At 38.5% G+C, this 25,740-nt stretch overlaps 1 protein-coding gene across 2 annotated transcripts; it reads right to left on the bottom strand.

The window, feature by feature from the left end:
• Nucleotides 1–189: 189 nt before the first annotated feature.
• Nucleotides 190–25,686, bottom strand: c12h10orf90 (chromosome 12 C10orf90 homolog). Of its 2 annotated transcripts, none has more exons than XM_026915899.3 (9): nt 24,961–25,686; nt 24,140–24,752; nt 19,529–19,601; nt 17,549–17,601; nt 12,504–13,758; nt 11,728–11,883; nt 9,003–9,163; nt 8,739–8,856; nt 190–957 (listed from the first exon to the last, which is right to left on the bottom strand). In XM_026915899.3, exons 2-9 carry the CDS (start codon nt 24,617–24,619, stop codon nt 932–934), a joined length of 2,322 nt encoding a protein of 773 aa, XP_026771700.3. In that variant the 5' UTR covers nt 24,620–24,752; nt 24,961–25,686; the 3' UTR covers nt 190–931. The 2 variants fall into 2 exon arrangements, with proteins under 2 accessions (XP_026771700.3, XP_026771701.3); XM_026915900.3 differs by having other exon boundaries at nt 190–954.
• Between the last annotated feature and the right edge of the window lie 54 nt (nt 25,687–25,740).

The following is a 25,740-nucleotide window of genomic DNA, read 5'->3' as shown; positions in this document are numbered from 1 at the left end:
GCATCTTCATCCGGTGCTGTGACATGTGATCACGTTTGAAAACACAGAGGTCTTTCGCCCTCAAGGGGAATCCCGTCTGCATTCTTACACACTTACCACATCTTTGCTGGCTCAAGACATCAGCAATGTCCTTCAGTCCATTTCAGTTTGACTCTGAGTTAGAATTTAAGCTCGATAGCAAATAGGTGCTAGAATACAAAACTCTTCGTTTGCTTTAATCACATTCAGTCCATGCACTATATTATACACAGATAAGGTCAATTGGTCATTTAACATTTAGGAGCAATTAAATATTAAATCATTTTAATATCATGACTGCACCATGGACAGCCAATTTGGCAAAAAAAAAAAAAAACATAAAAGCTTGCAGTGATAAATGTCACTGTGTGTATTTCATATAATGACACCAGCAATTTGCTAGGATCATTTAACACTTTTTAAACTCAGAAATCCTGCACTTTAAAGGTTACGGGAGACTTCATGATATTGCTGTATGAAGAAGTTTCATAGCCACAGTTAAAAAGTAAACTGATATACAGTATATATATCACAGGATTTTAAAAAGCTGATAGAAAATGAGTCATATTTAATATTTTATTTGATGCTACTAACTTAAAATACTTTAAGGCACACATTAACTGTGATGTCCAGCTATAGTCTGAAATGTCCTCAATGTAGCACACTTTAGTAAATTTCCTGCTCTTACATTCAGCAAGGTTAATCTCGGTAATCAGTAATCACTAATAAAGAAGTCATTTGATAAATGTAGAGTATTTTCATTAGTGAAATGCATTGTGTTATTGGAGTCGTTGTGCTTGCAGCGTGAGGATGAGGGAGAGTCTTCGGGGAGCTTCAGTGCGCTGGCACAGACCGGACACACAGCAGCAAAATGAGCTCATTAACCTCTCTCCCACTGTTTCAGTCTTTCCCTCTATTCAGAACCAGATCCAAAACCTTCTGCAAGAGAACCAAGCAAGCAATCACAAACAGCAAGGAACAAGTAATATACCATATATTACAGCATCAAAGTTAAACTGAAATAGCACAGAAGTGGGAAAAGCAGACTAGTGAAATGGAGTATTTTTGAATATTTCTGCTGCGGTGAAATCTTTGAGGTTCGAATAGTGTATTCAAATAGAATAAATAGATGTGTTCCCAAGTAATAACTGAATCTTGAAGTCTGTGCCTATATCTGAGTACAGACGGGGTGACACTCTAGTCTCTGAAATACAAGATGTGTTTTTTTTTCTTTTCATTTTGTCTTCTTTTTTTTTACAGAACCTTATCAATATGCATACATATTATATAACATGTATGCATATTAATAATCTTTTATATTCTTCTTCTTCTTCTTATAATAATAATAATAATAATAATAATAATAATAATTATTATTATTATTATTATTATTATTATTATTGTTATTATTACTTCTGTGAAAAATGAAAACTTGATGTTTTTATACATAAAATATTTTTAAAAAATGATACAAACAAAGGATACAAACAAGTCACAACCAAACTCCCAATTAATGTCACTACATACATAAACATGAGATAAAATAACTGTGTAATGTGTTGTTTGCCTGCTCCTCATTATAATGAGAAATGTAATAGTGTTAACGGAGAAAGAAAACTGTGTCGATTTAATTAATGGGTCGATTAATTAAACTTGTCAAATAAGGGGGGAGAGAAAGAGAGAGAGAGAGAGAGGGGCAATGATATTTGGCTATATTTGTGTGGACATGTTTAATTTTACATATATATATATATATATATATATATATATATATATATATATATGTGTATATATATTATATATATATATATATATATATATATATATATTTACCTGTTTATGTCAATAATCACAATGATAGTAAGTTGAGGATTTGTGTGTGTGTGTGTGTCTGTGTGCGCGTGAGTGCATGACAGGACCATTGGCCATTTGTCCCCACTGAACACTGGCTCATACACACACAGCACAATGAAGCTGTTCAACAGAGAAACTTGTGGCCTGCCAGAACATGTGCCCAGCCACCACACACACACACACACACACACACACACACACACTAGTGTTGGCTGCTCACTAAATGACAGTGCATAACATATAAACCTATATTTGTGTTTATAATATTATTCTGAAATTAATCATGGTGCAAACATGGCTAAACTTAGATTTCTATCAGCTTTTTGAAGTAGCAGTGTGTCAGCAGTTTGTTATAGGCTGGTCAATACTGTCATCTAGTGGACACTTTTTGTCATTACCATGTTGAAAAGCTTGACACTGATATTTGATATTTACTGATACATGTGGATTTGTATTTCAGTTTTTAATTACTTATAATCAGATCTTTTTAAATCTATGCTTTGCTATACTGATCCATAATCTTATTATACCCCACTGTTGTTGAATTCTTGATTCTGATTGATTATAAGATGTTAATTTTCTATAACAGCAGCTCTGACAATAGTGCTGGCCATAAATCACATGAGTTTATATTAATGTATATTAATATTCTAATATGTTAATGTTTCTATAGTTCTGTAGTCTATAGTTTCTATAGTTCATACACAGGGATGTATGGTGGATGATCCACATGATCTAAGACTAATAATAAACAGATTTTTATTATTTAATAAAAAAAAGTGCTGTTATTTAACAAAGAAAAATGTACAATCATTGACATGGTAAAGTTTTTTTGTAAGGAGATTATTTAAAATTTATGGAAGACTCCAGTGTCAGTGCATTGTAATAGTCAGTAAGTTTTCCAACATGGAAAAGTCTTCAAAGTCTTCAGAGGACTTTGCACATTCTGGTTTCTTGGTAACATGACAAACTGTATTTTTTGTCTTATTACCCATTATAAAAAATAATAAAATAGAAGGCAATGAGTGAATGACTGATTATAGCTGCTATATGTGCTAGCTGCTATAAGTGATAACAGGAACTAACTTCCCTCATGAATGTTACACAACGTTAAATGTAACTATAAATGGTTAAAAAGCATGATGTCATTCGTTAATAAATTAGAAATTGTAATAGTTGACAAATTCCTGTGGGATGAGAGGAATAAACCACTTCAGGGCATGCTGTTATAGGAAAATAATCCATTTCAGAGTTAACAGTGACATTGCTTCGACTGAGGCCTCACCATACCACTGCATTGTGGATTATTTTCCTATAAGAGCATTCCCCCAAGTGTATTGTTCCTTACTTATTCTTTTATTATTCTTATTATTCTTATTATGTGTTAGGATATTGTGAAATATTTCACTAGTGTGTAAATACAGCTAATAAGTCCCTATTGCTTAACCTTAACCTTAACCTTATCCTTAAATACCCAAAAGAAAGTGATTTGTAGCTTTTAGCTCCACATTTGTTTTGGTAAAAATATATACATATATTCTTTCAACACACACACACAGTCAGTCACTAAAATCAAAATACCAAACGTCTCAATTAACCTGTACTGTGTAGAGCCTGCACACAGCCATCATATTTCAGAGTTAAGAGCCAGTTTTTCTCCTCTGTGGTGTGACTGCTGGAACACAGCGAGCTGCTCTTTACAGCGAGTAATCGAGCATGTAGGACAAAGGGCCTTTCTCTCATTATTGCACATTTATATGGGCTCTGACCCATTAGAATCAGGGCTGGAACAATGCTTTATGGGTTTATGGAACAAAAGTGGGACCAACCACACAGTTTTCTCAAAAAAAGAAGGCTGAGTATAGCAAAACAGGGGTACTAAATTGTACCTTTCCTTGTCCCTCAAAGACGTAAGATATTGTCTCGACACTTTAATCCTGAGTGCTAAATGTATCTTAGCAAAGCTGGTTAATATTTTAAGAAAAAGAACTCATCCATTTCCTCAAGAGAAAGTTTCCCCAAGAGAGAAACTCAGTTCCTTTACTTGGCGGTGAATGGCAAATAATATACACAGATGAACAGCAAAGAAAATTTTAAATAGTTGCCATGAATTAAATAATATATAAAGGAGTTGTGCAAACAGTTTCATTCAGTCTGGTGCATATGAGCTACAGCCATCTGACATGGATATGAGAAGGGGATGGTGACAGCTATAGTTTTTGTCGACCTTTCCGCAGTGTACGTAGCAGTCAAACACAGGCACTTAATTCAGAAGATGCTGGACAAGACAAGAGATATCCACCTGACAGAGCTGTTTGGGAGCATGCTCAAAAACAGGATGTTCTTTGTCAAGCTGGGTGGCAAGAAGAGCAGATGGCGAAGACTCAAGAACGGCCTACCTCTGGCCTACGGCCTACCTACATCCCGCTGGAATGGAGTACCTTTACTCCTGCGAGTTCCTCGTGTACCTCGGAGTCACCCTGGATAGAACTCTTTCCTTTAAAATGCACATCAAAAAAAAAAAAAACAAGTCTAAAGTGTATGTTTGGAATAACATCATTGGTAAATTAGTGTCTAGCCCTCTGTTACTCTACTGCAGAGTATGTATGGGAGAGATCAACACATGTCTCCAAACTTGACTCTGCCCTTAACAGTACATGTAGAATGATCACAGGGTGCCTTAGAGCTACCAATACAGACAGCCTCTACATCCTGGCAGATATTGCTCCACCCAGATGTGAGAAGAACAGTTATAAGAAGAAGACAGAGAGAACCCACCAAGTGAGCGATCACAGACACCCCCTCTTTAACCACCAACCAGCAGAACGAAGGCTGATATCAAGGAAGGCCCTCCTCCACCATGTGCTGCCAGCAGATTCCACCATGGCTAACATGCTGTGCATAACACTGTGGCAGGAGAGAATATAAGGCCTCCCCCTAAAAGTTTCCATGGAGATACCACTCGGCGAAAGCTTACCATCAGGAGCTGATGCAACATGGAGAGAGTGATGATATCTTAATCACCTGAGATCACGTACTGGAAGATGAAAGGTCAGCAGAGCTAAATGTGGGACTGGCCAACAAACCTCCTGAACCTCCTAATGGACCACCTCCTGATATGCTCTCTGTTGGAATTACCTTGCCACATGAAAGACTTGGCAAAATAAAATGATGTTAAAAAAAACTGAATAAAATTATGGATGGACTTCATTTAGATCACTTTGCTGCTTGACACGAGAAGAAGACACCATCTGATCTTGGACAACTTGTCAAACAGGGCTTTTCTTGGTTTATGAATGAATGACTGTGTGTGTGTGTTTGTGTGTGTGTGTGTTATCCGTACTTTTTTTTTTTAAAGCCTGTTCGTCTGAGACACTAACCTCACTTCCTCCATTTTTTTTCTCCTCTCGACCTCTTTCCTCTCCTTTACCTCAGTAAATGTGCTACAATTTCTGTCGGTTAAGACAAAAGTGCGTTTTCAAGTCACAATTCATGGGATTTTAGAGCATAAAGTACCTGCACCTTTTATCTTTCACCTTATCAAGGTGTTTGAAGCAGTGACTCAGGGGAGACAAAAGAGTACCCTGGAGGGTGCCAAAAATCTATGCAGGGAAAAAAAAATCACTTATGAACAAGTTCAACTAGTCAACCTTGCTAATGTAATATCCTAATTAACATAGCGTATGAGGTGTATGCGAAATGAACCACTACCAGAGAGGTTGCATTCAGTATTTATGTTCATTCAAGTGAATGGGTTTTAACAGCTGTCTAGATAGTTAATGCTGCTCAATAAGGACACTGCCATGTACACTTCAGTTAAGTGGATGTGAATTAACTCCACTTGACTGGAAGTTTAATGTTTGTGGACTTGGATGACAAACTTGACTTGGATGTAAAGGGTAAAAAGAGTAAACTTAGTTACCATGAATTCACATAAAGAGCTCTAAAAGCAATTAATTTGTGACATTTTTCTTTATTTAAAGTACTCTATCCCTTTTCCAAGGCATCACTTTCAGTAACCATGACCTGACCGTGATTGTTTATCATGGTCAGAGTCGTGGTGGCTCAGGAGCCTATCCGGGGAACACTAGGCAGGAATACACCTTGGGACACCAGTGCATTACAGGGCATCATGTGCACACACACACACATGCACACATCTAGGGCACTTACTGGCATGTTTTTGGAACGTGGGAGAAAACTGAAAAAATCAGGTGGAAACCCACACAAACATGGGGATAACATGCAAAACAGACAGTAATACAAGCTCAGGATCGAGCCAGTGAGCTGTGAGGTGGAAACTCTACCTACTGCAGCACCCAATTTAGGTCTAATATAGAATTTAATTCATTTATTATTTTATTGGCACTGAGAAATGTGTCCTTGGAGCTGTAGTTTGCATTTAATCCTACTATCCTTAGTAGGTTATGTCTTATCTTGTGGGCCCAATAAAAAAGGTCTCGAAGGTCTGTGTTGGTTAGTTTATCTTACACATATCTCACACTCACCAAATCTGAAGATAAAGAGAGACCGAGAGATTAGTCATGGTGGTTTGCAGAGGTTATTACCAACCCGACAGCTTCAGCTGAACGATAGTGCAGAGAAGCTGGTCCATACAACACTCTCAATCAATTGAGATTATTTACCGTGAGGCTTTCCTGCTTTCAAAATCAGCCTGAAACATAATAACACAAACTTCTCATATCAGATGGAGTTTCTTCAGGAGTATGGAGACAAACAGGCTGAGGGAAAAATGCAATGAGAGCAGTAAAGCCCTGCAGTCAGGGACTCAAAACTCCTCACTCACAACGAATAGAGATAGAGATGATACAGGAATATCGGGAGGAGGGAGTAAGTGAGACTGAAAAAGGGGTATGAGAGATACAGAGAGGCAGAGGAAATGTGGTATGTGACTACAGCTCAGATTAGAACTCACTGTCTGAACTGCTGTTGCATCTGCTTCCCCAAGATATTTTGGTCTGCCGATTCGAAAATGTTATCTGCAGAACACACACCCATCTCATTACCACACTTCCACTCTCACTCTACGTTCATAACTGTGAATTTTGTGCAGGTTTTGTAAAGCAGAGATGATTCTGATCTATACATTACTGAACTGGGCCTACTGTATCTACTATAAGGACTTAGCAACAGAAAGTCTATTGGCACTGTTGTAGTGCATTTGCTAAGTTATTTGAATTATATGGGAGCAATGCTACAACAGCAAAAGAGGAAAGGTTTCATGCCAACATGGTGCTCTGTGTCATACCGTCATCTGGATATCAAAGCGAAGGCTTTTGAAAAGATTCTGAGACCTAAACCCAAAATTAATGTTTTTTTCAGAGTGATATATTTACAGCATACGTCATTCAGGCAGTCAAGCTCTTCAATGAAACCAATCTGAATTTAACATGAACTGAATAATACTAGACCAAAACGCCCCATACTACCATTGACCTGCACTCTTAGAAAAAAAGGGTGCTAAACTGTAGCTTTCCTTGTCATGGGGATCCTCAAGTGCACACCTTTTGTACCTTTAGTATGTATCTTTTACCTAGAACTTTAAAGCTAAAGGTAATTATGGTCCAATTATCTTCAACATTTTAAAGGTATCCACATTTCCAGTTAAAAGATACATATCAGGGGTAAAAAAGATAAGGGTACCACCACAACGACAAGAAAAGGAATAGTACCATTAATATTTTTTTCTGAGAGTGTGCACTACTGTTTATAAATATAAGATCAATGCCTCAGTGATAATCCATTTATGATAATCCAGTTATTTTGCAACAGATGCTGTATGTTAGTACTGAAAGCTATTGCAGGCATTTTTGCTTCTGTGTATTTGGCACTTTGGTCCAGCAGGGGGCGAGATCTCCTCTGTAAAAGTGTTGTGCAACAGGTGGTTGCAGTTCCACTTCACAACTGAATACTGCACATTTAAACACATCTATAACACTAGAACTTTGAACTGGAATATTTTATGTTTCTATTTCTATTTTATGTATTTAAAATGTACAGGTATTTTAATTACAGTCATTTCCATAAATATTACCAATAATTTAGGTCTTACTTTAGATCATGCTACAATCAGGTTTCATAAAATAAAGGCAGCAATTTCACATGGGTCAAATCCTATTGCTTTTGAAAGTTTTTTAGGATTAGGAATTATTTTATACTTATTAATGTGTGTATATATAGCAGTTTCCTTAATTTAATATACCTTTGTATTACTATAATGCTGTGTTTTAATGCGAAGCTCTGCTGTTAGAATTGCGCTACATTACACCATATACGTATTGTTATTGTTATTGTGTATATATCCATCCATCCATCCATCCATCCATCCATTCTCTGTAAAGTTTATCCTACACAAGGTAGTGGGGAGCCTGGAGCCTATCCCACGGAACTCGAGGCACAAGGTGGGGGACACCCTGGACAGGATGCCAGTCCATTACAGGGCACAATCGCACACACACACTCACACACCCATTCACACAGTATGGACAATTTGTAATTGCCAATTAGCCTACAACGCATGTCTTTGGACTGGGAGAGGAAACTGGAGTACCCAAAGGAAACCCCCGAACCCGAACCATGGGGAGAACATGCAAACTCTACACACACAGGGCGGAAGCGGGTTTTGAACCCCCAACCCTGGAGGGTACAGAATACTATTAATGCACTTTCCTTCCTCTGAATGTGAGTGTTGGCCATGTCTTGGTTCCCTTATGAGTTTTTGGTAATCTTAATGATATATTTGTTTATATAAGGCATGTATATGTGTATCTGTCCATGAGCAGACATTGGTGTTGGTGATGATGTGTGTATTATTGTGTGTGTGTGTGTGTGTGTGTGTTGCTCACCTCTCTGTCCCTGAGCGGATAGTTGGTGATAGTGTTGGTGTTTGTGTGTGTTGAGCAGGTGTCTCTCTTGTGCCTGAGACTGCCTGATGAAATCTGACCACTGATGCTCCAGAGCGTCCTGTAATGACACACATAGCTGACCCTGCACTCACTGTAATGGCCATGATGTAACTTATTAATAAGCATTAATTTTGCCATAGTGAGGCCTAGAAAAATTCAGGGGTTTTTCCATTATCTTTCATCCAGAATTAGAGCTTGACTTACACCGTGTGTGTGAGAACGTGATAATAAGTCATCAGCGGTCACAACTGGAGCAAACTCTGCATGTTTGGTCAACAGCTTCATATGTGCTGCTGTCTCACTCTCCACAGGACAGGAAGCTGTTCCACTCTGCTCAGCAATATTTGCTTTATCAGCTCTGGCCCCTGACGTAAGATAACACACATTAACACAATTCTTAAGACAAATACAGTGACAGTTGCATGCCTTGGAGTAGTAAATCAAACTCCAAAATATCTGTCATAGTAACACCTTGTAAGGAGATAAATACTGAGAAATTGGAAATATGAAAAGAGGAATATGTGCTAGGACCGCACTGATATATTGGTTGGCTCATAAAATTGGCTGATATTAAGGCTACACTGAGATATTGGCATCTTTTAAACCAATCTGTAAGTATCACTAGACGTGTAATAATTGTAGAATTAATTAATTAAAGTAATTAGAATTAGAATTCAAAAAAATGTATTTAATGTAAAGTGCCATGAATTCCCCTCTTGATGTATGTTTCCAGTTCAATAAGCGGTGCTTTCACATCATGTTTACATTATCATGCGCTTTCATTTTTAGTTCTGTCTCTTTCACAGTCCTGTCATAGGTTGTTTCTGTGTTCACCTGTTCTGTGTTCAGTCCTTGACTTTTTTGTCAGCGTATACACTGTTGTTATCATGCATTTATATATTTATATTTTAAGTCCAAGCCATGACTTCTACTACCAGTTCTGTATGTTTTTTTTAAAACTCTAGTTTTGACCCTCACCTGTTTTCCCCTTACAGTTGTGAATCATTTTAGTTTGTTGTTGTCTGTCTGTACTCTGGACCCCTGCTTGGATCCCTGACAATGGTTCATAGATTGCCCTTAAGCACATGGTGAGTTTACACACTCGCATGCTGCCTCATATCACCATAAGTCAAGGCATCTTAGAAAATAACTTTCTAATTTGCAGTGTTTCTTCATATCAATAGTTTCTTCATTTCAGGCTCAATTTACATTTTTTCTGGCCTAGAAATTAGCTCCAGAAATTAGCTGAGCTACAAAGGCACACATACTTTTTTCTGATGGGGGAAACTTTAGGGTTTGCTTTAAAGTTGTTATAGCTACTTATGTTTATGTGTCTTTCTAATATGTATATTGCAGTTTATTTTGGTTATTTTGATTTAATAAATTAACAATATTACTAAAGCCCAGTTTAACCCAAACTCTTGGTGTCTCCATAAATTGAAAATTATATCTATGGATATTATCAGCTATCTAAATTTTAGCTCCTTTAAATTGTTTTAGAGAAAGAAAAATCATATTGGCTGGGCCTTATTATAGCCAAGTCCTGCCTGGACAGTTTAGGTTTATGGCGAGAACCATTTCATATCCTGTGGCTGATCCATGAGCTTGAGCTAAAACAATATTACCATTACACACATGAGAGAGTCCGAGCCCAGAGACACTTACCGCCCTGAGCATATTAAAGCCAGTGCATTTCAGGCTTCACTATCATACCCCTGAGCCAGACGATTATGCTAAAGACCTCTTAAACACCCCCCTACTTGTAAATCTGTGAAACTATCAGCCTACAAGTACCTTTTCACATTTTAAATTTATTCAAAATTGTTAATGAAACCATCCATTAGTGTAAAGTATGTGCATGTTAATAAATAAGAGTTTTCCTCTGAATATTTCTATGTTCAGTGTGCATTCTGAACAAGATGAGTGTGTATATTGTAAATCTGTAAGCTTTACAGAGCAGGGGTTCTACAGTCCTGATTGAGTCTGACAGATTTTGCACCCTCCCTTACCTAGGAGTCACATGTGGTGTGGCATAGCCAAAGTACCAGTGACTACAAAATCTAAGATAAGACATTAAGAGCCATGTTCTAAATGGATACATACACAGATACAAACAAGAGGTGCAATATTTTTTTTTGCCAGAAAGCTTCATGTGGCATTTGGTTAAGACTAGAGGTGTGCATCAGAACCAGTATCCCAATGGATGCAAAAAAAAAAAAAAAGTCATAGGAGCAGGAGGATTTTACTTTAATGTGATCTAGTGGTCAGATATGAAGCTTGTTGAACAATGAAAGAACTTGTTTATTAATGTGAATGTAGAAAATGCATTCATTCATTCATTCATTCATTCATAGTAACCGCCTGGTCAGGGCCATGGTGATTTAAATTTGGCTACTAGTTTGTTTATATTGTGAGAAATATTTCTAAATTTACTAAATTATATGTACTAAATTTGTTAGAAAATATGACAGACAGGTACAAACAAGTATAATTATTAATTGATTATTTAGTTATTCAGAAATGTAAATATTGCAACATGCCTTTGATGATGATGTTTCTGTAAGTGTATTTAAAAATGTGTGTAATTGCTGGTATGGTGAGATTTTCTGTGAGGAAATGTTTAGTTCAGTCAGAGGTAAAGCTGTTCCTTTGAGTTTTTCTACAGTACACGGGAAAGTCTTCAAATAGCAGTAGGAGTGCTTTGCACTTTCTTCTCTGTAAAAAGATTTTAGAATTTTTTTTGTCTTACTAATTTCAAGAGAGGCTGGTGAGAGACTATTTATAATGTAAGTGACAACAAGAACTTAAGAGTGAATGGTAACAGTAAGTCTACTTTGCTTTGGGCTGCATCACACCACAATACCATCATACACCCTGTCATGTTTTAATCCTCAATAAGTATCCTAGTATGTTTAGGTTGAAAGTTTACCTGCAGTTTTGCTCTGGGATGTGGAGTCTCTCCCTCCACTGGTGTTGCCATTGGTCTGGGTTTTCTTCTTCTGCTCACTCTGCAGCTTTATATTGGCTATAATGGCAGCTGCATTCCAGGCCACTATAGCATCGTGGGTCTCATGGGTTGAGCTTTCTGGGAAAGAACCCATGCACCAAAGAGTATGTGTCCAGAATGCTGATACACACTGATATACTGATATGTGTGTATGTTAGTGTCTGTGCATCAGCTTGGGAATATAATGTATTAGAATATACAGTATATATGTGTGTGTGTGTTCATTCGGTTACTGTGAAATTTGCTGTCAGCTTTCACACTGCTAAATTCCTGAGAAATAATCGCAATGTAGCCAGAAGCAGGGTAGCAATATAATATGCATGCAGAGAGGTGCGTGGGAAAATGAAAACCGGAGAAAATAAGAACATGAAAGAGGAAGAGTGAGAGAGAGCAGGTGTGATAATGATCTGCTTCAGGGCACCGCTGTAAAGAAGTCAGCAATGTACATATCTGCTGTGTGTACTGTAGCTTCAATTAAACTCTCACTCTCATCCCCATTCCCTGACTCGCTGTGATCAATTATGTATCAAAACTAACATGAGCTTTGGACAACCTGAGTGTGTGTGCGCAGAACTGCACTTTCATAGCATAAGCTTCGCTCTCAGCAGTTGACTGGCACAAATGATCACAGCCACACAGTCCATAAAGCATGCATGAATCTGGATGCATTCATCTGAAAACAGTGTGAGGTTTCCTACCTGGTACTTTGATGAGAGTTAAAGGCTGGTTCCTCGGGAGAGCAGACTCTCTCTTGCTCTGCCCTTTATCTGAAGCAGAGCTCTCTGTACTTGGATAAATCTTGTCATGGCTCCCTGCTCCTCCTTCAGTGCTCCAACACCTGTTTGAGCTGCTGGCAGCGGAGCAAGCAGGGTCAATATTTGTCTCGTGGGGAAGCACAGAAATGGTGCTGTGAACTGCAGCATCTTGTGAACCATCAGCATTTGGCTCAACAGGGCTAAACAGACTAGCATAACAACTAGCAGGCCTCCGGGGCTGGGAACCTCTTGAAGTGTGTGAGTCATCCAGACGAGGTCCACTGGAGGATGTCAGCTGGAGGGACATTGTGGATTTGTATAGTTTGGTCTTGCTACTAACAACTTGCATCTCAGATCCAGAAAACATGCATTCATTGTTTAATTGTGGTTTCATGTCAGTGACGTTGAGGCCACTGAAGCTGTGCCTGTAGGCCACTTTCCTTCTATGGTCCTCATCCTTTTTGCTGAAGGTATCTCTATGCTCCTGCACCTTGATAATGGTGGCTTTCCTCCGAAGCACCACTGGCGTCTGGGTTTCTTGGGTGGCTAGGCAAGAGGGGACTTGAGATTGACTTTCCACTTTTTGGGTCATTTTTGACATATCTCCACCAGTCACACTTAAGGAAGCTAGTAAGGGGTGGTTCTTCACGCTGGAGAGATTAGAAGCTGCAAGATCAGAGCTCCTTCTAGTGGAGAGGCATGAGAAATAGTTTTCTCCAATAGTCTTACTTGAGGGGAAACTATAGACTGGACCATTTTTAGCACCTGGCTGCAGAAATCTACTGGTCTCTACTCGTTGCTCAGTAATTTTGACCACAAGGGCTTTCCTCCGTGGAATGACCTCTGCCGGGCATAGAGTGTTCGTATAATCTGGGTCAATGATGTGGTTGTTTAGGGCCATAGGACTGGCTTCCCTGTCTCTATCCTGGCCAGATATGCTAGTATCAGGCAGGCTTGCAGAACGGATGACCTTCCTGGAGGTGATTGTGATAGAGGATATAGAGCTGCTGTGTTTGGGAGTCGTTCTTCCACCTACAGGGGGTGCTGTGAGTAGAGATGCCTGGGGAACGCTCCCTCTCCTGTGCACTGGGGTTTGCCACAGAAATCTCTCACGGGATGTGTTCTGCACGCTGGTGGCCCGATAAAGTGCTGTGTCCTGATCTCTTTCTGCTAGAGTGGCCTTTCTTTTATCATCAGCCTGGCAAAGGGAAATAAGATTAACACCTGAAAACCCTGAGTTTATGCTTTTTGATGACAAAGGACTTATTTCCACACCATGCATACACAGTCATGGGCTTGGAACCAGCTCATTCAATATCTTCTATTCCAACGCTTCCCAAACTAAAGGGGGCTTTCGCTGTTGCCATAGTAACTGCCTTAGTGTCAGGGGAGCTCAAGGGTAATTTAATTAAGTTTGAAGCCAAAACTCATCTTTATTATTTGCTCGAGTATTACAGGAGATTCCATTCCGAATCCCAGCACGACCCTGCTTTGCCTAATCAACGTCAAGCAGAAAAGCTGGTGGGATGTACTGTATTTAAATTTCAGTCTCTAAGCTGGTGTATTGAGCCGAATTTAAAGTCCGAATCATCCTCACTGAACCACTGTGCTGAGACGGTCACTGTAACAGCTGAAGAGAGGGAATCTCTCACACTCTGTTCTGTTAGCTCAGAGATCCCTAGAGAATTTGGTCTTCTAGTAGCAGAAGACTCCTTTTCTTCTATTCTTTACTTATTTCATCTTCTATTTTCCCCAACACCCTGCTATCACATCTTTCTTCCATGTGTCTATGAGTACAATATGTTCTAATATTCCTGAGGTTCTGACATGGGGTTTTCATGCTTTAGATTTTTTTTAAACAATGCTGACTGCATAGGAAAAATTACCATGGTACCTCAGTATTAGTTTATTTCATGGAGAAAGGTTATAGAACTGGAACTACCAGGCAATAGAACTGGTAGTCACTAAGTAAAGATAAACTGTTGAGATATGCACAGATGTTTCCTCTCACTCATATTGCAACAAATTATGCCTCCACTGGAGCACTGCCAAATTTAATTGCAGCAGTTTCACCTGGTTAGTGTCAAAATATTCGTCATTCTTTCGTAACCTTTTGAAACCCAGTGTTTTAAACATAATCTTTATCCACTGCATCTATCATTTTTTCCCTATACTGAGAAAACAACTGAGAAAAAAAATCCTGTTTTCTAAATACTCACTTGTAATGGCAGCCTAACAACAGCTGAATTTTGTCAACATATTTTAGAAGTGCGTAACTATATATAACTCGAGACTACAACCATTACACTAACAATAAAGGTCTTTGGATGAGACAGACATTAGAAACATTAGAGAAAGTTTTAGCAAAGCTGTTTATATGTAGGTTCATCCAGCTTTATCCAGCTTTCCAACACTGGAGCAATACTGATCAGACCCATATGACAGTGTCAGTAACATTCCTTCATTCATTCATCTCCAGGAACCACTTTATCCTGGTCAGGGATGAGGGAAATCTGGAGCCTATCCTGAGAACACTGTGTGTGAAGGATACCTGTTCATCCCAGGGCATCATGCACACTCATTCACACCTGCACACTCCTTCACACCTAGAAGCAATTCTTAGTGTAGCCAGTCCACTGACCAGCAGGGATTTGGAAGGAAACAAGAGAGCCTGTAGGAAGCCCATGCGAACAAGTGAAACAAGTGAACAAGGATTGAACTGAAGACATGGAGCTGCCAGGCAGTAACGATACCTGCTGCACCACTGTTTGTTCACACATAACCACAAATTATTTCCCCAGAAACCACGGCCCCATCTCTGAAAGGATGAATTATACCGATTGAGACCTTAGTTTACAAATTATAATGTTCTAATGTTTCTAGGCAAAAAAAAATTAGCTCTTGAAATACCTCTGGCTAAAGTAGTCTTGAAAGAACAGTACTTGCTTCGCATGGACTCCCACTATAAGAGTGTTTCATATAAACAGGGTTTCTATTCCATTCAACATACACTAACAATGAGGTAAATATAGCTAGATGGCAGTCTAGCATTGGTTGAATAGTCACAAATAGTGATCAGTAAAATCAGTAAAACAAACAACACAGTGATGGGTATAGAAATGTATCAAATAACTTCTCATAACTTGTGATTTTGTGGTATTATTGTTCTAATGACAGCTCTATTGTCACATAGCTATTCATGAGAAGCAGAAATGTCCAAAATGTCAATTTTAGCATCCTGCTCTACTGTCACTACTAGTAAGATTCCTAAAAAAAATGTACAGAAGTCAAAGAACAGAAATGTGTCAGAGAAAACTATAGTTTCAAATTCAAATATTTTCAAATGTACATCGTGTTGTCAAGGTTCTACAAAGAAACAGCAAATACGGTAGTATCTCATATCCCCTTCCCTTACTCTCTCTGGTCTGTGTATTATAGCATTCTTAGCACTTAGTCTCTTTTTTTGGATGCCTAAGTCGATGTTGGGTCAAAGGAAATAGGAAATCTGCCAAAACTGCCCATCATCTATAGAATTCTATTCTAGACGTCTAGCTCCAGTCTCCATTCCCCTGCTCTCATCCTCTCAACCAGTTATGTCATGATCTCGTCTCTTCTTCCCTGTCTTTTCCACTCGTCGTCTCACTTTAATCCTCTCTCTCTATTCTCCAGGCTTGATTGGTCATGCCACTTCTCTGCTCTCCTCTTCTGCATGCCTTATCCCTCCATTCCTAAACTCTACTGCTTCTCACCTCTCTTCTCAGGCATGACAGCTTTATGATGAGTGACACACACACACACACACACACATGTATATATATATATATATATATATATATATATATATATATATATATATAAAACATGACACCTGAGAGTATGCATGTAAAGTGACACCCGGTGATCTTCCACTAACATGGCAGGGGACAAAATGGCTGACAGAGGGAGGCAGAATCACCTTAGCTCCTTAGCTCACCGCAAGATCCTAAGTCTCACAAAATCACAAAATCCAATTATGATACAAAGGGTAAAAAAACAGATCCTACTTGTTAGCTATTTTTGCCCTAACCACCAGCACAGTTATTTTTCATCTTTAGTGGTTGTTTTTCAGAATTCAGCAGCAGAGATATCCGGCAGATTTTCCCAGACAACCACACATATTTTATACATAAATCTATAGGAAACAGCTACTTTTTTTTAGTACTGCTGCCAGCAATTTTGTCAGACTGGAACACTTTCAAACTTTTAAACTTTTACAAAAGCACTGAGTGCTTTTTTATTAGCTAGGCATTCAGGTTGCAGCTTAGGGGGCAAATAAAATACAACCAACCCTGTTACCTTATCTTAAGTAAAAGGTTTGTGGGTAACAGACTTGACATTTCCACCCTATTTCTCATGTAGTGAAGCCCCTGAGAGCACATGGTGTAAATGTTGTGAAGGTTTACATGCTTTTTTAAGATAAAAAAAAATAAAACTGCTAAATACCTTCCAAAAAATAGGTAACAGGGACGATGATCTATGATCGTTACACATGAGAAAATATTATAAATAAGATGAAATATTGCTGGAACACTTTTTGCTCTCTACAGTTGAATTGCTCCTATGAAAAAAAAGAAGTTATTTCCTTTAAATCCCAAGATTTAATGAAAGAATTCACCTCATATAGAATGCACCCAGGTGGTGGATTGAACTTCCCCTGGCTGTCAGAGCAGCTGAGTCACTGGCTGTCAGAATTTTAATATTAAATATGATGGAACGCATTATGAAAGAATCAGGACAAGTACGGTTACACAATACCTGTTAAACATGAAATACAAATATATAATTCTAGATATTTTATGGGTTTTTATCAGAAATTATATCAAGGTGTGCTGCAAGGGTTTAAAAGAGAATTTATGATCCTAGAGCGGGGAAAACACAAAGCTCTGCAGTGAAGGGCAACATTTCAGTGGCTATGATGAAGAGTGTGATGCATGATAAAGGGTATTTACCTGTAGAGAGAATGCTCCAGACATTCCTCTGACCCCAAGTCCAGCAGTCCCGTCTGTGTGTGAGAGACAGGAGAGTCCTCTTAGTTTTTAGAAGTGTAGATGAAAAGAGTTACATTTTCTTTCTCAGTGTGTGAAGTAACAGAAGTTTCCTTCTCATGCTGCGTGTGTGTGTTTACACAATCAACAGAGTGCTGCTTATGTTGACCAAACCAGTGTCATTACATTCAGCTGGTGGAGCAAGAAGTGTGTGTGTGTGTGTGTGTGTGTATGTGTGTGGGGGCATGTTTTTATATCTTAGTGGGGGCTGTTTTTTTTTTTTATGTCAAAAATCTAAAGAACCAAAAGGTTTCATTATATGAATGAGGTTAAGGTCAGGGATAGGGTTTGGTGTAGCATAGTATTATTTAACTCCGTTAATATTTATGTCACTGGGAGCTCCTCACAAGGATTGTAAGTGTATGTGTGTGTGCTGTCAGATGGAAGCAGAGACAGAAAAAGAAGGAGAGAGAGGGCAAGATAGACTGAGAGACAAGGAGAGAGAGGGAGCACTTTCCACCAGACAGGTGCCATGTCATGGTGTAATGATGGATTGCACCACATTGCAGTCACCATGGTGACCCTGCCACTGACTGACAGTTAAGGTGCGCAGTGAACTATGCCTTGTAGTTGTTTCCTTAACAGAAACACTGGCTCACATTAATGAACACCTGACAGTCAAACGCCGCACAGACACAAGTCCTTCCTCCAGGAGGAGCACTCATCTTAAACAATTCATGTCTTCTTTGTGTCTCTTCAGGCTTAAAAAAAAATCGGAATAATTGGGAGCGTGTGACAGATCATGCTATATGAGCCGTTACTCGATCATCCCGAGTTAATGATGCTGCTCATGCTGGGAGAGTTGGATAAATACACAAACAAACACACACACACACACACAGCCATCATGTCATGGTGTAAGCTACCATATGGACTGAGAGAGACATAGAGAATCCAAAGGCCTTGATGCATTAACAATCCTCATTTTAACCTTGAACACTTGACAGTGTTATACCACAGCTGCACTCTTCACCATTCAATTCAGAACATTATAATATCTGGTCCTCACATTTAGGCAAAGATCCATATTTAAATCAAATATCCACTTAGATGAAAAACTTCAATAGGAAAAAAAACAAATGTGAGCCACCAACATCAAAACCAATCAGGAAAGAGAGAGAGTGAGAGAGAGAGAGAGAGAGAGAGAGAGAGAGAGAGAGAGAGAGAGACATCCCTGCTTACCAGTCCATCATGTTGCCACAATGATGGACACTTGACATGCTACAATTTCTAGCCTGAAAGATATAAGAGCAAGTTATGTTTATATAAACTGGCACAGTAAATGCAGGTTTGTTAACTATGCCCCCTTCAAAATCAACCGCCTGTTTATTTCCACTAGTCTAGAAGGCCATATACTCAAACATGATTGACACATACACATACCACTGGTAAACAGTGCCCCAAATCATCACATAGAGGCTGAAATGAATTACTCATTATGATAATAGAATACTCAGAATACACTTGAGGAAAAAAAAGACAAACAAACAAGGCTGGTGCTGTCACACACGCTACACTGAGCCGCTTGAGTTTTATTCCTCATAACAGCTTATTCACAGTCAAACACAAGCCTGCGCTCTGAGCATATTTAATCTCTCTATTTATCTGTGTCTCTGTCAGCAGGCTGATTGCTTAGAATGTGAAAAATATATGTGAATGTAATAAATAAAAGACTGTCTATCACTGAGGAGTTGAGTTTTTGACCTTTCTACCTAGGTTTTATGATGGGATGCACGTACAGGACAACATGGAGTGTTTCAAGGCGTATATCAGTGCAGTATAATGTAATATTTCGAAAACCCAAAGTAAATACTTGTATTTTATACCTGCATTTTTCTTACAGGGATATATACTTTTCCTTCTTTTTCATTTAGCAGTACCTACCTGCTGGCTCTGATCCATTTGCTTTGACAGAACTGCAGCTTAATACAGGGGTGATAGGCGGCTTCAGCTTCACCTGAAAGAAAACACACTCCTATCACTTCATCATTCATAGCATTAGGTGCACGCTGTGGAGCATGGCTTATGGATTCCAACAGGGGAATGGAGCCTGTTATTGACAAGTATTTGGACTGTTTTTTCTCCTTATACTTCAAACACAAGTCTCTGTTGAACTGTTGCTTTTTTCTTGCACAAATCTCTTGTCAAATGTCAACATCATGCATCTTTCTGGAGGTTTTTTTTCTCTGTGCTCACGGCTGTTGTATAAAACAGCAGCTATTTTCAAAAAATAATCAGGACAGTATACTTTTTTCAGATAGCATTTGCTAAATTGCAAATGCAAAAATGTGTGATTTACAAAGAATCATTTCATGAACATGCAAAATAGGACTAGAACACAACATGTAAATGAGTTTTTAAATGTGCTATTTGCTTTTGATAGCTGCAGTGTGTTAAAATCTCTCAGACATTCCCAAAAGAGTCAAACTGAGCTACACTCAAATAATTCAGAATGATGCAGATTAAAGACTGTGAGATGTGTCGAAAAACTATTTTTAAAATATATTTAAAAAATTATGTGTATGTTTTGTTCATAAATGAATGAATGAAAATTTTAAATACTGTCTGCAAATATAATACTTGCTCTTCAAACATATTAATTTGCACACACACTGCCATTCCAGACAGGACTTTAAAGCTCTGTAAAAATAACACTGTAGATGCTAAATACAGTATATCTATTTGCATTGATTCCACACTGTATTTTATACTTTTAGGTAGAAATTCCCCAAATTGCGTATCCATCAAAGCAAACACACAAAACCCGACATCATTTCAAAGATACGGTGCTCCATAGATCCTTAGCAAACCTTTTGTAAATCAGGGTCATAGTGTGTAGACTATAAACTTAACAGCACCCTCAAACCAATTTGCCTTGAGGGTTTACATATGTGTTTGTAAACCTGTTTTTTTATTATTATTTTGTTTTGTTTTAATGTAAGACGCATCTGACATTTAAAAAATGTGACAGGAAGTAAGTCTAATATTTTCATTCATATGTGGTCCTTAATCACATACATATGCAATACATAAATATCAGCTTTCAGGTATCTATTTTGCATCACACTTTAATAAGCGTCCACATATCTCTGCTGGATTCTCCTGTGGCCTCACCCCTCTCAGCACAGACATGTCAGTAATAGCTGCAAAAACCTCAAAACCCCCCACATCAGGCCTTTTCTTCTCACTTTAATCACAAACTGCTGACAAGCTGCCAGATGACCTCTAGAGTAAATAATCTTTGCAATAGAGGCTTGTGCTGCAATGATGGTCTGTCTTGAACATAATGACATTTTTTGTTATTGTTCACGATGTTTGAGCATTACGCACTTATTGAAGTGCTAACGGCACTTTCACACCCATTAGTCCATTGGTCGATTCTGAATCAGAGCAAAATTGATACTTTGGGTTTGGTTGTTTTGGTTCAGAGTGCAATTGCTGTGCTGTCACTGTGTTCTCTCTGCCTTAAAGAAACACACCAAGGGAGAACATGCAACAGGGTTTGATTAAACCGGCTAAACATTGCATGTGTGAACGGTTTGAAATCCGTTTTCACCCAAAGGTACAGCTCCTCAATCATCAGCCAAGGTATATACTGTAGCTGATAACAATGTTTTTCTTCTAAGCCTTCTGCTGGTTGCTGTGGATCTAACACTGCACAATACAATTATTCACATTAGCTTTTAGTCTCAATTCAAGTGTTTGTTTTTTTATTTATCACTATTTTAAAGACATCAACCAAAAGTGACAAGCTTGAAATCTGGCTGCATCTGTTAGCCCCAGGGATACACAGAGCCTTAAGGTGACTTCACACTGGACATGTCACATCAAGACCTCATACTCTTCCAGTTTTCCAAGTAACTCTGTCCAAACCATATTTCTACCAGCAAGGCGCAACAACATAACCACGCATATACCAGTTCTTCACTCTCCCACTGTCTCATGTCACTTTTTTAGGTGAACAGTTTTTAAAAGGCTCGAGAGCAAACACAGACTTAGCTATGTGAGTTCTTTTAGACTATCCAGTCTGCTGTATTAAAACTCTCTTCATGACAGCTTGACAAGTAGCTACACACCCACTATTGTGAAATATGGAGCAGATTTCCTGCATAGCAATGTGAGTTACAAACTTTGGGACATTTAAGGAGCAAATGAGAAACAAGTGTAATTAGTAAATTGGAAAGTTTGATCATCTGGCTGAGAGGTGGGCCTGGCTGTTGGTAGGGGATTCAAGTAGCTCTTGACCTAGACTTATGAATTAAAGGATTATATAGGTAATACCTTTCTCAAAACAAAAATTGAATTCACTCATACTCAGAACTGAATGCCAGAGTCAAAAAAAGATTAAAACACAGCTGAGATGAGTCCAGAGTGCCTTGACATGAAGCTTGACAAGATGCTTACACAATGCATTCAGTGTGAATTCAGGGTCAGGGAAAGCTCCTACATTCACTCTGTGGTCTGTCCTTGAGCAGCAGAGAGAGCTCACTGGCTAACAATTGCTATAGACTGTTAGTAACGGTGACAGTCACACCGATGCATACAATAAATAACAATTCTGTAATGAATTGCTAATACTTTGGCTGCATCCCAAACTTCATTCTACAGTATTAAATTGTAAATTAAATTAAATCAGCAACCGTATTGCCCTATACCACTGTTGTCATTAATATTTGCGCATACTACTCAGTATGCATTACGCAGTTTGGGACACAGCCTTGATTTCTTTCTGTAAGTGTGCAATCCCAAAAAGAAAATCAAATTTGAAAGATTATAGCAAGTTCAGGCCAATTTCCTTATTGTCTTCTTAGTAAGTGTTTTTTAAGTCTCTAATAGGCCATATGTATTGTCTATGTATTATGTGTATTATACTCAGCAGATCAGAATCAATATTTAAAGTGTTTATTTGTTATCAATGCATTTTTATTGCTAATATTTTCCTGGGGACAAGAATGATGGCAACATTTGGTGTAATTTGTAAATGTGAACTTTTGTCATGAATGTGTGTGTGTGTGTGTGTGTGTGTGTGTGTGTGCATGATGCCCTGCAATGGACTAGGGTATTCCTATCTCACACCCAGTTTTCCCCGGATAGACTCCAGATCCACAGCAACCCTGTCCAGAATAAAGTGATTTCTGAAAATGAACGAATGAATGATGAACCTCAACACACCTGAAATGCAACTGTTTTGGTGTTGGATTGTCTGTGTGCTCTAATGCTCTTCTACCTGCACAAACTGGACGTCCAGTAGTGCTGAGTAAGCGTTTCTATCCTAGAAAATAGCTGTGTTTGCAAGTTTGCCAGATATATACGATTTCATTACCATTACCTCTTTACCTCTATAAATGCTTTCTCAGCTTGCTCAAGCTTTCATTCTTTCTTATTTTTCTATTTTTTTTTTAAATCTCTAACCATTTACACTTTTCTCCCCGTTCTGTCTGATCGAGAGAACTCTACAGGCTGTGCTGAATCAAACCTGAGTGAGTGTTAGAGTGATTTTTCTGAATATTTTCTTCCCTCATATATTACAGATGATGCTATGTTATATTGTGGGGATGTGGCGGAGATAAAAGAAAAAATAAGAAGAGGGAGAGAAGAGAAGAAGTACATACTGACAGACAGTAGAACTGTACATTTTTTTAAAAAATACTATAAAGAGCAGTAAACAGTAATCAGTGAAACAATGTTAATTTTAGGTGTGATGACCCTTTGATTAAAAAAAAATAGTAGTCTCAGGTACAGTGTGTGCAGTTTTATAAGGAAATGAGCTGTAAGTGTTACTGAGCATCTTGCAGAACCAGCCACAGTTCTTCTGGAGACTTTGACTATCACACTTGCTTCTTATTTTTGCAGCAAAACCCAGCAGCCTTCATTATGTTTTTTTTGTCTGAAACGTGATCTCTTATGTAATATGCTGCTTTCTTTACTGACATACAAACATTTTTTCTGTAATATTTAATTTTGTGCTGGAAAACTGATGTTTGGAAATCTAAAATGTTTTTGTACTGAATCAATAATGTAGAAGTCATAAAATAAAAATCTATAACAAAGTTTGTACTAAAAAAAGTGGGGTGCCTAAGACTTTTGCACAGTACTGTATAATATTATAATATTATATCAGGATTAAAGCAGGATTACAAACATGTACACTACAGATTTTTATTTGTTTGCTATTTGATTTTCAAGATTAAAGTTCTATAATAAATAGCACAATTTCTAATTTGTTTATTTTAAATCTTCGCTGTATGGCCAAAGGTTTGTGGACACCTGACCATAACACCCATATGTGCTTGTGGAGCATCCCATTTGAGATTTAGTCCTCCTTTGCTGTTATAATAACCTCCACTCTTCTGGGAAGGCTTTCCACTAGATTTTGGATTAGCTCATTCCCCTTCCAGGGAAAAATGTAAGCATTTCAAAAGCACACATATTCATTTTAAAGCGTTTGTAACAGCATTTATGAATCATCACTAAACCTCTGGTTTTAGCTCTTACCTTGCAGGTGGTGCCATCCTGTTGATCTGCATTATTCGGCCTCTCCTTCCTCACCACATATCTCTGTAAGGGCAGCCATCCAATCCGAACTGGAGCGAGGCAGCACACCTTTGCTCTCTGAGTACTCGGTCCTGTCTTAATTTGAACCTTTTCTTTGCTCTCCAGTCCAGAATATAGAGACTCCAGACTGCTCAGAGAGCGTGCCACCAAACTGGGGCTTACACTCCGAGGTGTGTCATTCTTCTGGAGGTAAGGAGGCAGCTGCTGATGAATGTCAGTAGTCTGTAGAGTGTTAAATGTTTGGAGCCACTCATCCTTCAGTCTGCCTTCAATACAGCTGTGCGGACGAGCTGCACGAGGAGGCCTATCCCAGGAACTTTCATCTCCAGATCTCCTCCATGCTATGTGAGACATGCTGTCCTGTCCAGCTTGACTCCGAGGCATAGGTTGTCGTCTCCAGCTTTCGGATTTTACATCCATAAGGATTCCTTTACACAAAATGCACAAATACACAGGACAATTCTGTTCGGATGCCCCGGTAACCGCCTGGGAGGTAAAAAGTATTTGGGCTGTGATCTGAAAAAAACTCCTTCGACTCTGAGAAACAGGAATGCTGTGGAAAAAATTAAACAGAGAAGAAAAACGAAATTACACTACACATTCTGTAGCTGTCCTTTTGAAAACGTCTTATAATAAATGGATTAAAGAAGCTGCATGCTGCAGTGGCATGGAATAAGGTGTACTTATTATCACACCCGAGAGCTGAGCAATCAGAGGGTGAGTGTGAGAGCAGCTGGGATTGTGAATAGAGTTTTGTTTACCTAATTGTGTGGTAGTCCCGGAGAGAACAGATCAATCTGCGGCGTTATTAGATGCAAAGGAAGCATCTAACTGCTCCAACACGTCTTCAGTGGAAATATTAGGAAGGACACCGCTATTAGACTCTCTCCCTTTCTGTCAGTCTCTCTCTCTTTCTCTTTCTCTCTGAAGAAGAGCTGCTGGTGGTGCTGTCTCCAGTCAAGCATGAGTATGACTATGCATGTTGCTCAGAGTGAACAAAAGACTTACAGAAAAGCTCCATATCTACCACGGTGTGTAAACCGGCTTCTTCTTTTTTTTTGGCTTAGATACTTCGCCTTGAAGGCTATTGTGTGTTTCTTTCACTGATGACCTTCACTTTGGGAGTCTATGTTGCATTTATAGACATTTACACATCAGGGAGCCATGTATTGAGGTACATCATTGTCATAGCTACATAGCACACTCTTATTTACAAAATATCAAACATCTCTAAACTATAGAACTGGAAAAACCTCTTTTTTTTCATCTGAAGAGAGAGAAGAAGAGCCTGTACAATACTTGATAAGTACCTGGCTCTTTCAGGCTGTGAGGTCAAAGCAAACCATTTTTATCATGTTATTTATTTATTTATTTAGTTAGTTAGTTGGTTGGATATTTCATCCTAAGAAGTAGTCTATATTAATCAGCTACATTTTATGAACAGCAGTTGATTAAAGGCAATCTGAAATCAGAGCTGACTGTTTTTTTACCCTGGTAGTTCATGAATCTGTTTTTTTTTTTTTTTTTTTTTTTTTTGCACG

The sequence above is a fragment of the Pangasianodon hypophthalmus genome, chromosome 12 (genome assembly GCF_027358585.1).
Source record: "Pangasianodon hypophthalmus isolate fPanHyp1 chromosome 12, fPanHyp1.pri, whole genome shotgun sequence".
Taxonomy (NCBI): Eukaryota; Metazoa; Chordata; class Actinopteri; order Siluriformes; family Pangasiidae; genus Pangasianodon; species Pangasianodon hypophthalmus.
Note: the sequence above shows the minus strand (reverse complement) of the source record. Positions and strands in the feature narration are given on the sequence as shown.

Coding starts and splice junctions, on each gene's coding strand:
- c12h10orf90 (XM_026915899.3), bottom strand. CDS start 24,619: ATGGATGTAAAATCCGAAAGCTGGAGACGACAACCTATGCCTCGGAGT. Junction 17,602..19,528: donor AAATGGATCAGAGCCAGCAG/GTAGGTACTGCT, acceptor TCTCACACACAG/ACGGGACTGCTGGACTTGGG. Junction 9,164..11,727: donor ATCCCAGAGCAAAACTGCAG/GTAAACTTTCAA, acceptor ATCTTACGTCAG/GGGCCAGAGCTGATAAAGCA.